Source organism: Callorhinus ursinus, unplaced genomic scaffold (assembly GCF_003265705.2).
Source record: "Callorhinus ursinus isolate GAN/ISIS: 27379988/994484 unplaced genomic scaffold, GSC_fseal_2.0 scaffold11, whole genome shotgun sequence".
NCBI lineage: Eukaryota > Metazoa > Chordata > Mammalia > Carnivora > Otariidae > Callorhinus > Callorhinus ursinus.
The window spans coordinates 52,099,090-52,114,433 of record NW_027397073.1 but is presented as its reverse complement, the minus strand read 5'-3'; the positions used below and the strand labels follow the sequence as shown (position 1 = coordinate 52,114,433).

Here is a 15,344-nt window from a genome sequence, read left to right as displayed (position 1 = left end):
AACATTGTGAAGATGTGAATGCCACCTAGAGCAATCTACACATTCAATGCAATCCCCATCAAAATACCACCCACTTTTTTCAAAGAAATGGAACAAATAATCCTAAAATTTGTATGGAACTAGAAGAGACCCCGAATAGCCAGAGGAATATTGAAAAAGAAAAGTAAAGCTGACGGCATCACAATTCCAGACTTCCAGGTCTATTACAAAGCTATCATCATCAAGACAGTATGGTATAGGCACAAAAACAGACACATAGATCAGTGGAACAGAATCGAGAGCCCAGAAATGGACCCTCAACTCTATGGTCAACTTATCTTTGACAAAGCAGGAAAGAATGTCCAGTGGAAAAAAGACAGTCTCTTCAACAAATGGTGTTGAGAAAATTGGACAGCCACATGCAGAAGAATGAAACTGGACCATTTCCTTACACCACACACAAAAATAGACTCCAAATGGTTGAAAGACCTAAACGTGAGACAGTCCATCAAAATCCTAAAAGAGAACACAGGTAGCAACCTCTTCGACCTCAGCCGCAGCAACTTCTTCCTAGAAACATCGCCAAAGGCAAGGGAAGCAAGGGCAAAAATGAACTCTTGGGATTTCATCAAGATAAAAAGCTTTTGCACATCAAAAGAAACAGTCCACAAAACCAAAAGACAACCGACAGAATGGGAGAAAATATTTGCAAATGACATATCAGATAAAGAGCTAGTATCCACAATCTATAAAGAACTTATCAAACTCAACACCCAAAGAACAAATAATCCAATCAAGAAATGGGCAGAAGACATGAACAGACATTTTTCCAAAGAAGACATCCAAATGGCCAACAGACACATGAAAAAGTGCTCAACATCGCTCGGCATCAGGGAGATCCAAATCAAAACCTCAATGAGATACCACCTCACACCAGTCAGAATGGCTAGAATTAACAAGTCAGGAAACGACAGATGTTGGCGGGGATGTGGAGAAAGGGGAACCCTCCTACACTGTTGGTGGGAATGCAAGCTGGTGCAACCACTCTGGAAAACAGTATGGAGGTTCCTCAAAAAGTTGAAAATAGAGCTACCATACGATCCAGCAATTGCACTACTGGGTATTTACCCCAAAGATACAAATGTAGGGATCCGAAGGGGTATGTGCACCCCGATGTTTATAGCAGCAATGTCCACAATAGCCAAACTGTGGAAAGAGCCAAGATGCCCATCGACAGATGAATGGATAAAGAAGATGTGGTAGATATACACAATGGAATATTATGCAGCCATCAAAAGGAATGAGATCTTGCCATTTGCAACAACGTGGATGGAACTGGAGGGTGTTATGCTGAGTGAAATAAGTCAATCAGAGAAAGACATGTATCATATGCCCTCGCTGATATGAGGAATTTTTAACCTTGGGAAACAAACTGAGGGTTGCTGGAGTGGTGGGGGGTGGGTGGGACAGGGTGGTTGGGTGACAGACATTGAGGAGGGCATGTGCTACGGTGAGCGCTGTGAATTGTGTAAGACTGTTGAATCACAGATCATTACTTCTGAAACAAATAATGCAATATATGTTAAGAAAAAAAAAGAAGATAGCAGGAGGGGAAGAATGAAGGCGAGTAAGTCGGAGGGGGACACGAACCATGAGAGACGATGGACTCTGAAAAACAGAGGTTTCTAGAGGGGAGGGGGTTGGGGGGATGGGTTAGCCTGGTGATGGGTATTAAAGAGGGCATGTTCTGCATGGAGCACTGGGTGTTATGCACAAACAATGAATCATGGAACACTACATCAAAAACTAATGATGTATGGTGATTAACATAACAATAAAAAATTAAAAAAAAATAAAATACAGGTTTACCAAATTCTAAATTCAAAGACTTTTGGGATCACCACTACAGTGTACTTCTTCTTCTTCTTCTTTTTTTTTTTTTTAAAGGTTTTATGTATCTGACAGAGAGAGAGACACAGTGAGAGAGGGAACACAAACAGGCGGAGTGGGAGAGGGAGAAGCAGGCTTCCCGCTGAGCAGGGAGCCCAATGTGGGGCTCAATCCCAGGACCCTGGGATCATGACCTGAGCCGAAGGCAGATGCTTAATGACTAAGCCACCCAGGTGCCCCTACAGTCTACTTCTTATAAATGTCTATCTTTCTCCTTAATACACAGGGACAGAGATTACCTAGAAGCTTAGAATGAGGGAGTAAAGATAGTCAAGGCAAAGCAAAAGTATGGTGAGACAGGGATTAAAAAAAGGAGCCAATGTTTGCTGCTCATGCTGAATTGTTCTTGCCACATGAAAAATTATATATGTAGGTGTGCAAAATACAGATTTTTAAAAATACAAAATAGTAAAAACCTGACTAAGAAATCATTTGTATCATGCCTATAATGCACTTTATAAGGTGACCAGGATGAAAAACCAATATTGTCCCTTTGGGCAAAAAGAGCTGCTTTGTTTGATCTACTTTTTTATTTTAACAATAGTGATAACTATTTATGAGAAATAATGTATTAAGGAAAGTGCTGAAAGTAATAGGATAAAAAACGCCATTATCTCTGGAGCAAAAGAGAGTCTAAATTTTTCTCAGTGAGGTACAAATTTTAGTACTATACCTACCAATAAACAAACATTGTAACTGAAAATACTAGGGTATTTTCAAAATAGGGTAGAAAACTTTAAAATTTAATTTTGAAACTCCATTTTTTCCATTAAAAAAAGAGAGAGAGAGAGAGGGCCCTTTGAAAGACACGTTTTATTACCTTTTCTTAGAAGAGTCTTAACTCACATAACTTTTCTTAGGAATGCAATAGTGTATATAGCAGAAAAAAATCACTTTGGAACGATTTGATAGAAAAATATTTGGTCCCTAGACAACCTGTTAACTTCTTGTTGTTTTAGAATACACTGGTGTCACGTTCATGATTATGCTAAATCACTAAGAAAAAGTTCTTGTCTGCTGCGAGCTACGTTAAAAGGTCAGAGTAAAGAGTGCACAGCCAGCCAGGCAGAAGGAGAGAACATTCGTAAGGGACTGCCACCAAAAGTAAGGATAAGCTTTATCTAGAAATTCATATGGCCAATATGCCCACTTTCTCAGTCTTATCTACGAGGATAATGTGCTACCTATAAAACTGAAATGAAGTCAAATACTTCGATTCTGGTGAAGGTCACTAGTGACTGCTGTTACCAAATCTGGCAGTAACTTTTAAATCCCGTCACTGCATTTGATACTGCTCACCCCTTCCTGACTTCCTTTTTCAGCTTCTGTCCTCTTGACCTCTCTGGCTAGTCCTCAGTTTCTTTTAGGCCTCTCTTAAGGGACCTTTGTCCACTTTAAGATGCTGGTGCTCCTTTCCTCTTATGCATTTTTCCTTGGTGAATTCATCTACTCTGGTGGTTTCAATCACAGTACATTCTGATTTTTACTTAGTCTACAATGCAAACCCTCATATTTTATGCTGAGGTTCAGACTCACATAACAATAGCCTATTAGAATGCCCCATGGACATAACAGGTTCAGCATACCATCTCTATTCCTGACTGGCCACTTCTCTTCTATTTTGGAGTGAGCGGTACTATTGCTTGCCCCATTGCCCAAACCAGACTCTGTGAATGCACCCTTTTTCTTTCATCAAGTCTTATTCCCTCTATTTCCTAAGTAGTCAGAGGGCACCCACTTCTTTGAATCTCCACTAGCATTATCTAAACTCAGCTCATAACTTCTCACCACATTACTGCCACAGATCCTTATCTGTTTTGCTCCCCTCCAATCCATTTTTCACATGTCCAAAAATGTGATCTTTCTGAAATGTAATATCTGTTTAAAAATCTTAAGGGTTTCTTGGAGCTTTCAGAATAAAGCCCAAACTTTTAAATATGAAAAGAATCTTTATTGTCTGGTCTGTGCTTTTTCTCTTGAGTCTTCTCTTTTGCTGTGCCCCTATCCCTTGCTATTAAGCTCCTAGCCATATGAAAAGATTCTGATGCCAGAGTATAACACGCAATTTTCTCTTTGAGCTTTCCCATATACTTGTTTGCTGACTCCCCTACCCTTGCCAAGATAACTCTTACTTACACTTCCCAATTCAGTTCAGGTATTATCTTTCAAGGAAACCTTTCTAAAAATCACCTTGTACATCTTCCCACACCACAGACACTACATATGGGTTAGGAATACTATGTGCTTCCGAAATACCCTGTGCAAACATCTCTTAGAGGTCTGATCTCATGGTCTCATATCAACTAGATTGGAAGTTTCTTGAGGGGAGAGTCTATCTTTTTATCTTTATTCTTCTAAGCTCAGTATGGGAAGTGGCACACAGCGGATCTTAAACAAATGTTTGAATAGTGACTAGGTAAATGAAGACTCGACTCATATCCTCTTCTAGAATAAAAGGCATGTGATTTATGAACATTATTTTCACGTACTTAGAGACATTTTTGCTTATTTCTTGGTTCATTGCTAAAAAGTACAAGCTACCTTAAATCTGACTGAGAGAAATTGGGGTGTTACTGAATTGACAAAAAGGGATGAGTGTGTTTAGTAAAATGTCAATGTTAAAAAGTTTTAACTCTTTAGCCAATTTATTCTACCCATTCAGTTTTTCTTAACAGGGATAGACCTTTACAAATGTCAGCTCTAAGTTGCCACTCTGGAAATGGTATGACATACCGCCTCTTTGCCTCTGGCATATTTTAGCTCTTCATTCCACAACTGCTGTTGTTCAGCCTCCAGGTCCTTGGTTAGTTTATTAATGGTCTGCTGCAGTTCATTTCTTTCATGATTTATTCTCTCGATGTCTGCAACTGAGTACTTCTGGTTATCGACAATATTCTGTAGGCGAGTATTCTCCTGTTTCATTGTTTCATATTCTAGTTCTGCATTAAAGAAAACAAATTTGTTAAATTCTTTCAATTCCTACAAAGAAATTGAGGCTATTATTTATTTAAAACATGGTTGAACCAGATTTTAATTTTTTTAACTCAGTCTCTACACCCAGTGTAGAGCTCAAACTCACAGTCCCAAGCTCAAGAGTCGTACACTCTACCAACTGAGCCAGTCAGGTGCTCTGATGCCATTATTTAAGAGACTTGATTAATAGGTCTAAATTTCCAAGTTATTTACATGTATATTTTTCTCTTCACTTTTTTGGGGTGATTCTATTTGATCCCACTTTGGTAATAACATTCCTGAAAGATGATACAATTAAAGTTTTATGTTAGAAACTTACTTCCCTATTGGCTTTTATGATTTTCAGAAAGTGCTACATGAAAAAAATATGGCTTCACATATAATGATTAGGATTAAGAATTATTACATGTAAGAGGGATAGTCTGCCAATGATCAGTTCAAATGCTTTTAATACTCCAGCATGATTCTCTGCAATAAGTCAGAAAACCCACAAGTTTTTCACAAATATAAAAATATTTATGTTCAAATACATCACTTTATTATTTCACTGACATTTTCAGTAGTTTGATCAAATATTAAATCACTACAGTCGTTAAGTTCTTGCTCTATTTACCAAAATTTGTTTTTTTTTTTTTAAAGATTTATTTATTTGAGAGAGAGAGAGAGTGCGCGAGCACATGTGAGTATAGGTGGAGGGGCAGAGGAAGAGAGAGAATCTTAAGCAGATTCCACACTGAGTGCAGAGCCTGATGTGGGGCTCGATCTTGATCCCAGGACCCCAGAATTATGACCTGAGCTGAAACCAAGAGTCATACGCTTAACTGGCTGTACCACCCAGGCACCCCTCTATTTACCACAATTTGTAAGCAAGAAGGACTATATTATTTTACTAAGACAAAATGGTACTTACAAACAGCAAATGATTATACAAAGGGCAAGAAAAGTTATCAAACTTAAAATATTTGGGGTTATACAGGATGGTATTTTCCAACCTGTTGTTATTCGTAGCTTATAAAGAATAGGATAGTACTTTTAAGCAGGCTGGGGTAGATGGATGAGAATATGCATGACCAAAGGGGCCAAGACAATCATTCCATGGGCTGACAGGATCAAGATCTTGGCTTTGTTATAACTCATTTGTAGCACTGTACTTGGGAAGTTCCACACTTGAGCTCAAAATAAAAACAGCTGAAGTAAAACATTTATCACAGGAATCTGCACAAAAAATCCACAATGTACATTATTCTCTTTCTTCCTTCCTTCCTTTCCTGTCTGTCTCCACACAGTTTTAATAGGTCTCTTTGGGGCACCTGGGTGGCTCAGATGGTTAAGCGTCTGCCTTCAGCTCAGGTCTTGGGATCGGGTCCCGCATCGGGCTCCCTGCTCCTTGGGAGCCTGCTTCTCCCTCTGCCTCTCTCTCTCTCTCTGTCTCTCATGAATAAATAAATAAAATCTTAAAAAAAAAATAGGTCTCTTTGATTCTTGGCCATGAGTGACTTTAAATAATCATGAAAGTTAAAATATTCAGAACAAAAACATCTTAGGCTAAGTTATCAAATTATTATCACAAACTAAATCAATCTGGAATGGCAAATGATGGCTAAAATCTCTCTCACCTCTTTAGCTTGCAATTACTGGGAAAAAAAATCTCACAAGAAAAGTAGGAAGTACGAAAATTCTCTTGATAAATACCAATGAGGAAGACAGAATATTATAAAGTATTAATTGCATTACAAATATTGCTATAATAAAATATTAGTCTATGGTTTCTTGTCATCATGGAGAACAAACATTAGGGGCCAAGTGTAAATTATTTAAAGGCTTGGTTTAGAGAAAATCTAGTATATGTAATCAGAGTTATTTGGAAAAAATAACCTGATTTAACCAAATACACCATGTAATTATCTTTGACTTGACAGATGGTTAATATTACTAATACTAAGCATTAAATCAAATATCCTAGGGACTATCTACACAAATTCTATGTGGGACAAACATAGCCTGTAAAATCCTACAAGAATAAAACTGAAGCAGACAAACACCTAGAAAAATAGTACAGTAGGTCCATAGAGTTATTCATTTTGCCATCCAATGGCTCTGTGATGTATGAATACTTTGCTTTCCTTCTGGCAGTAGAGAAACATCAATCCATGTGTTACAGTATTTTCAATTTTATGATTATGATATGTGCTTATGAAAAACAAAGTTAGAACACACAGGATATAAATATGTTTTCTTTAATTGGGCTTTTGCTTCCAAAGAATTGTAGTATTTCCATCTTACTTTTTTTTTAAAGATTTTATTTATTTATTTGACAGAGAGAGAGATAGCGAGAGAGGGAACACAGCAAGGGGAGAGGGAGAGGGAGAAGCAGGCTTCCCGCTGAGCAGGGAGCCCGATGTGGGGCTTGATCCCAGGACCCTGGGACCATGACCTGAGCTGAAGGCAGACGCTTAATGACTGAGTCACCCAGGCGCCCCTCCATCTTACTTTTCAAACAGCTTAAGCTACCAAGTGGCTTAGAAGGTAGTGAGGGAGAATAAGACAATTGTAGCAGACTGAAGCCAGCAGAGATTTAAGAATCTGGCTTATTAATTATAAGGTGGAATAGAATATATATTTATATTAGGCAGCATATGTTTTTAGGTTAGGTCCCTCTTAGTTTTAAAAAATCAGACACCTGAAAACATGTTAGAAGGTGTAGTAGAGGTTGAATAATGGTCACCCAAACACATGAAATCCTAATCCCTGGAATTTGTAAACATTTCCTTATTTAGAAAAGGGGTTTTTGCAGATATGATTACATTAAATATTTTGAGATGAGATTGCCCTGGATTATCCAGTGGGTCCTAAATGCCATCATAAATGTCCTTAAAAGACAGAGGCTATGAGAAATGGACACAAACAGGAGAGGAGACACACATACAGAGACAAGGCAATGTGAAGATGAAGGTAGAAATTGGAGTGACATGGCCAAAAGCTCAGGAATACCATCAGATAAGAGAAGCTGGAAGAGACAAGGAATGAATTCTCCCCTAGAGTCCTTGGAGGAAGCTTGGCCATAATAAATTTTGGACTTCTGGCCTTTAGAACAAATTTCTTTTGTTCTAACCTACCAAATTTGTGGTATTTTTTTTTTATAGCAGCCTCAGAAAACTAATACATGTAGAAGGCATTGAAAACTTGGTGGCCTGCTATAGCCATTCACCATTAAAGGAAAAACAATATGGATGACAAAGCTGTCTCTGTATGTGATTAAAACCCAGGCAGGTCCCCATTCCAGTATGAATGTCCTCTTTTAGCATTGGTTGTGCTTACCTACTCTAGAAATTTCTTCATCAAGCCCATTCAATTTCTGGTCAAGAATGGCTGAATGAGACTCCAAATTGCTCATGTATGCCTGATATTTTTGAACATCTGCTTGTAAGGAAGTTTTCAATTTTCTCAATGACTCTAGACGATTCTTTAAAAGAAAAGAAACCATATTATTCTAATTGATAACCATTCCTTTACTTGAAAATAACACAATATTATTTAAATTCATCTTAGAAAAAGGTGTATTAGCGTTTCCTATCCCTTTAAGAGGAAGCCAAAGAACTAAAAGGGAACTTTGCTGTTATTACCTAATTAAGAAGATGTACCTACTTTTCAGGAAGTCAGTTTGGGATACAAAAAGTCAAGGGCCAGAATTAAAAAGCACAAACATTTAAAATTTGATATTTTACAGAACAGTCTGGGCACTTCAGTATTATAATACCCAAAATAAAATTAGGTATCTGGATATTATCATTTAGCTTTTAGAAAGCCCTTAGAATACAGTATATTACATAAACCCACTTATCACCATTCCCTTTTCACTAATTACATAACTCAGGGCTTCTTGTAAATTGTGCTCCCTAGAGGCATATAACATGGGGATCCTGTTCAAAAGATCTTTTTGGTCTTATGTAAATAGGTAAGACTCTTTCATCATATTCTGAACACCATTAGTTCAAGACTGATAGATCACAAGGGAAAACAAAGCTCTAGAGATACCAAACATGTTTTCATGGGGAGTTCTGTCCTATGTAAAAAAATTAATTTTTAAGAAGCTTATTTTGTTATTTTATTTATTTATTTATTTTTTAATAAAGAAACAGCTGGTATTCTCTAAGGAGATCCAAGAGTCCAAAAGAGCTAAGTATATAAGCCTATTGATGAAATAAACATGTTTACTAACCGGTTCTTTTTCTCTTTCTTGTTCCAGTCTTGCAATCTGTTCATTCAATGCTTTGTTTTTTGCTGCTAATGATTCCAGCTTGGAAGCATCAACATTAAATAAATCCTCTGGAGAGAAAACCCCAAAACTTAGTAAGATCTCAATTCTGCCTAGAAACATTTTTCCCCAGTTCTTCACCATTGCTCTTTCCCTTACTTCCTTCTTGGTCTCTGTTCAAAATGCTACCAGTTAAGGATAGCCTACCCTCTAGAATAGCAAACCTTTCCCTTCACTACACTTTCTACCCTCTTACTTGCTTTATTTTTCTTCATAGCACTTATCAACCTTTGATTTATAGTGGTTTACTTGATTATTATTTGTAGTAGAGGTAACCTCACAGGGCAGGGATTTTCTATTTCTTATTCATTACTGTATCCTCAGTGCCTAAATAGTGGCTTGCCCACTGTAGGTATACAATAAGTATTGTGTGAGTAAATGAATTCACTAAATGCTTTTTATATTAGATCACTATGAATTTTCCTCTTTCAAAATGAAACATCATTTACCTTGCTCCTTTTCTTATGTCGACAAGCTGAAATTGTCCTATTATTTCAGGAAGATATGTCCAATGGGAACATAGGAGAAATGTTTTTACCTTTTGTGGCAATACTGGCAAGGTGATATTCTCATGTTTTGATTGATTTTATTGGAGAAATGGTTTTACACATCTTAAATTTATCTGTTTTACCCACCATTCTACCATTTTACATATAAGACTATTTCAGTAAAAGAAAAAAACAATTGAATTAATTCCTCTGGAACATTTTAGAGTTAGCTAGTAAATACTGAATGTCCCTAGGTTATAATAGAGTGGAACCATAAACAATTTCTTTCTTTGGAAATATAATGGTCCATTAACTAAATGCCTACCACACATTTTGAAAGGACCTTAAGTGTTTTGATTAATTGGTACTTCAATTTCTCAAACAGTAAAACAAGAATATCATAGGAATAACATTTGCTGATTATCTTCTGTGATCCTGGTAGTGTGTTTGATACTTTATGTACATGGCCACCTAATCTTGCAAAACTTTGTTAGACAGGTTAAGTAATTTGTTAAGGTCACGTAGCCAGGAAGAGGTTTTGCCTCAGGTCTGACTCCAAAATTGGTATTCTTTCTGCTTAACTATCACTTCTCTTCACCAAAGAAAACAATGAAGACAAAAATTAGTAGGCATCCAAACACATTTAGAGTAGCTCATATAAACACTGGGTGTGGTAAAATGAGCTACAACTCCATGAACAGAGTTTGATACATGACTAAGCAAGCACACTAGGAATGAGAACACTTACTCAGCTTTGACTGCAACTCTGCATTCATCTCTTCAAAACTGTCAGCACCAGTCATGAAACTTTCATAGCATTTTATGGTGTAGTCCAAAAACAACTGATTGGGTTAAGCACATTTAAAAAAAAAAAAAGCTATTATTCTCTATTTAGTTTGTTTCATTTTTCTAAGTGAAAATTTAAATTTGAATTAAAAAAAGAAAAGTCAGAAATACTAAGTAGTTATAAGAACTCCTATAAATGAGACACAAACCTAGGATATATCATTAATTATGCTGCACAGACTTAGTCTGCTACTTCTAATGTGAATGAGGATAATAAAGAACACTTAAATTTGGATAAAGGTTATAATTAGTAAACAGTAAGGAAACCATACCTTCAGAATTTTGAGGTCAAACAAGGAAGCTTATTAATAAATATAATTCAACATAAAATGCACATTCATCTTTATGCAATCAACCTTATGAAAAACTTAAATGAACTGATGATGACCTAAGTCCAATTAAACTAAGTCTCGCTGTGAAAATCAGAATAAAGGCTATAGTTACACTGTAACTTCAGTCTAAAAAAATGGCATGGTTAGCAGAGATCTAAATAGCAGAATATTAGCATTGTTAATATTTATCCAAGAGAAAGTAACACTATATTCTGCAGTTATGAGGTGTTTCGGTCACTGAAGAAGCGTGCTTTGTCAGGAGATGAGGATGGCTGATAAATAAATATCCCTCAAGACAAACCAATTCCCTTTGTGCTGATTCTCCGCCAACTAACCAACCTTTGTATTACTTGGTTGATATGGAAAGGTTACCCTGAATGGTCAGTATGAGTATTCCTGTAACTGAAAAGGTATACCACTGATGATAAAATAATACATTTTCATTCTATTTCAGATCAATCTCTTGTGAATTTGGTGACAGTGAATCAGTTTAAGCTTCGTCAATTTTGATTTTCCAGATTAAAAAACAAATTAAATTTCTGCAGTCAAATGCTCTGCTACTAACAAACTGAGTTTCTGGATCCACAAAGGTGAGGCTCAGAATTTGGTGAATTTGGGTACTTTGATAACCTTCTTTAATTTAAAATATTTTTTTACAATATTTTATACAGAGCAGCACTTTATAATTTCCAAAGTGCTGCTCTGTATATTGTCATTTGAAATAATAGCTAAAATAGCAAGAATAACTTTTACTGGTTTAACCTTTAGGATAAACGTCAAAAAATTTAATATTTAACAAGTGTTGTATTTGGCTGCAAAATGAGGTACAGATAAATTTAGTCCAGTGCACATATTGCAACACGGGAGGAGAATTCTCTCAAGAGTAGGATCAAAGGCTAACTGCTTCTCCAGCAGGGGACATTGCTGAAATAGTAAAAGGTATGGTTACTCTGTTTAAAAAAAAAAAAAAAAAAAAAGTAATGAAAAGTAGTAATAAAAAATGAGACTAAAGTTCCTTGCCACTTTTTTTTTTAATGTCAAATGCTCCAAAGAGTAGATTAGAATTAGCAGAGAAAATAGTTTTTCTTTTTAGGGACATGCATGGTGATTGATCTTTTACATGTGCTAGGGCACATTAATGTTTAATCTCAATATTATAAATCTATTCCTTGGAGTTGGTGTTTGCTCTATTTAGACACATAAATTTGCTTATTTTAGGAAACAGGGTGGGGTCAGTTACATAGTTTAGGCTCCAATAAAGTATGGCTTGGGAACCAACTTAGACCATGTTTACTTTTATCTCAATCCCTTTTGGAAGTGGTAACTCGGATCTAAGTGGTAATATGCCTAAATAAAAGGCCAAAACAAAACATGTATTAAATATGTAATATTTAAGACTCAAAGACTTATGTTGCCAGTATTGATATCTTTATTCTAAAAGGTCCAGGAGAAAAGAAGTGTTACATTTATATACAAAACAATAACATGTTATGATTTAAATTCCAATTTCCGTGCATTTTTTACTTACTAACATTTTATTTATTAAAAAAGATCTATGTATTTTAGAGAGAGAGAGAGCAAGTGACCACGCAAGCATGTGGCTGCACATGTGGGAGGAGGGGCAGGGGTGAGGGAGAAAGTCTCAAGCAGAATCCAAGCTGAGTGTGGAGCCAGATGAGGGACCCGATCCCATGACCCTGAGATCATGACCTGAGTTGGAAGCTTAACCTTACCATTTTAAATTTCTATGCCTACTTAATTTTAAGAAATGACAATGTGATTCCAAGAATAAATCTATTAATGTTAAAAAAATTCAATTTTAGAAGTTTTTTGGGAAGCAAAAAGACTCCGCTAAAGAGTATATTAATTTCTTTTTAAAAATATTTTTATTTATTTTTGCGAGAGAGACAGAGTGAGCGAGCACAAGCAGGGGCAGGGGCTGAGAGAGAAGCAAAGGCCCTGCTGAGCAGGGAGCCTGGGGCAGGGCTTGACCCTAGGACCCTGGGATCATGACCTGAGACAAAGGCAGAAACTGACTAAGCCACCCAGGCCCCCGACTATATTAATTTCAGTAGTGACACAGTTAATAATACCAAGATAACTATAATGTTTGTGGTAATGTAAGGTACCTTATTATGCATAATTCCATCTTCAGTTTCTTCTCCCCAAGGCTGTCCATCATCAAATAAAGGTGAGCTTTCTTTCATGGCATTATGTAACTAGTAAGTAAACAAGCAACGTATTTAAGTTGATGAAATGTGAGAAAAACACATAGCTTTCATGTTCTGAATCATTTGTTTTAGTGTCATTTTTAGAAGCATTTACATTACTGCATGACAAAGTCTCTAGAGAGGTCATTTTATTGAGCATTAAAATGTTATCCTTTTAATGTTTTAGTAACTAAATCCATCAGAATTAAAAAAGGATGGATTCCATATTTAGTTCTATTAAATATGCTGATCTTTATGCTACTATTAATTCATTGAGAGCATATACACACATTTTAATGCAACTCTGAGAATCTAAAATAAAAAAAAAATTGCCACATAAAAGGTGAACCAAAAAGGATTATTTCTTTTCTATGAACTCAAGTTTGGTGCTTAAATGTTATCCACAGACTGCTTCAGTATGTATAAATATGAACTTCAGATTGGTTACAATATGAAATATTCAGAAACAGAATTGTTTAAGCTTGAAAGTGATAAGATAATACATTACAGCAAAACAGTCAAATGTTTATAAAGGAACATTGCTAAAGGTTTTTAAGGCAAAGAAACTCCATTTTGGAACACCTGTTTTTATAAATTTTTCTAAAAATAAAACCTTCCAAACATGAAAAAATAACTAGAAAGTGTAAATGAAACTGATATGTAATGTAAAGATGTAAATGTTTATCTAGTATAATGCACACTAAGCTTCTAAGAAAAGCACCATGTATTAGGAATGAAAAGGAAAATGCAGTTTCTGCTAGAAATATTTCATTAATTTTTCTTATCCTAGGACTTACATATCAGATTCCTAAGTTCTTAGCCCAGAGTTGCTTGCCATATCTACTTCTTTCCTATTCCAAAGATACTCAAAGAAGACTCATATAAGAGGTGAAAAGAGCTCGGCTGGGGCTTTGATCATCTGCAGAGCCAAGTCAGCAACCCCATCTGGCTGAAGTCTGGCGCACAGGTTTGCCTGATTAGCTTCCCGAAAAGAATCTTGCCCGTTTTGGGGTCTGTTCTGTCTCATTTCCTCCATTCTGGTAGGGAATCGAATCCATAGCCCTGCCCACTGCTGAATATAGCCTCCAACCCTGCTAATCAGGAAACCTTACCAGAGCTCATGGGAATCTCAATAGCCCACCCTCTAGCCCCAGGTACAGCAGCAATTGAGTGGAGAACCTGCTCAGTGGCTCTGCTTCTGCAGACCCAAGACAGTAGCCCTGTTATCTGGGGAGTTAAGCATGCAATTCTCTCTGATTTGATTCCCAAAAAGCCCTGCTGGTCATGAGGCTTGTTCTGAAGCTCCAGTGGGACAGGGAAGATAATTTATGGTGCTGTCCAAAGCTGAATACAGTCTCCAGGCCCACCTGACCAGAAAACCTAACCAGAGTACCTGGGAACATGTGTAACCCACCTGACAACTCTGATTAGAGTGGCACTGGAGTGGAGAATCTGGCTGGTGGCCCTATCATCTGCAGGGCTGGGATGGTGGCCTGTTAGGCCAGGGAATTTGGAGCATAGTTCTGCTTAATTTGAACCCCAAACAAGAGCCTTTCTAATCTTGAAGCGTATACAAGGGCCCCCTCCCAGGTATGGAAACTAAATTGCAGTTTTGCCCTCTGCTTTTTACAGCCTTCAGCCTGCCTGACCAGGAAACCTAACCCGAGCATATGCGATGCTGTGTAGCCCATCCTACAGCCCTACTTACAGTGACACTTGGAGAGCACAGCTCATGGCCTTCCTTGTATGTAGAGCAAAACCAGTGGTGGCTCCTTCTGTTCAGGGAATTCAGCACATACTCACACCATTGGTATGGGGCTGTTCTGTTGCACCATGAGGGCAGGGAAGCTAATTTACAGCACTGCCTATTGCTGAGTATGGTACTCAGTCCCAACTATCCAGGAAATCGTGGCACCTACCCTATAGTCTCACTTGGGCAGGGAACCAAGCCAGCAGTCTTCTCTAACCGTTCTCAGACAGTAGCACTTCCCCCTCTCCCCTAACCTCACAGCTTGGGCAGTGACCTTTCCCAAAAATAAACCCTGATATAAGCCCCACCGGCCCAAGTACGTTACCAGCTGATACCTCTAAAAACCCAATCTGAGCTGACTGGTAAAGAAATGTCTCTACCAAAGAGAACCTGTCAAATGTGGAAGAGACCACTTACTCAAACGTGCAGGTACCATCATAAGGAATCAGGATCGTGAAAAATAAGGTAAACATGACTCTACTAAAGGAAACACAATAAAGC

General features: G+C 37.2%; 1 protein-coding gene across 1 annotated transcript in view; it reads right to left on the bottom strand.

Moving 5' to 3' along the window:
* The window catches only part of NDC80 (NDC80 kinetochore complex component), a 64,912-nt gene that overhangs the window by 38,581 nt on the left and 10,987 nt on the right, over nt 1-15,344 (bottom strand). The window contains exons 7-11 of the mRNA XM_025886507.2: nt 13,013-13,102; nt 10,454-10,547; nt 9,122-9,228; nt 8,221-8,365; nt 4,663-4,868 (exon numbers count right to left, since the gene is read on the bottom strand). Of these exons, the coding sequence (XP_025742292.1) occupies nt 4,663-4,868; nt 8,221-8,365; nt 9,122-9,228; nt 10,454-10,547; nt 13,013-13,102 (642 nt within the window). The remainder of the gene's footprint in view (nt 1-4,662; nt 4,869-8,220; nt 8,366-9,121; nt 9,229-10,453; nt 10,548-13,012; nt 13,103-15,344) is intronic.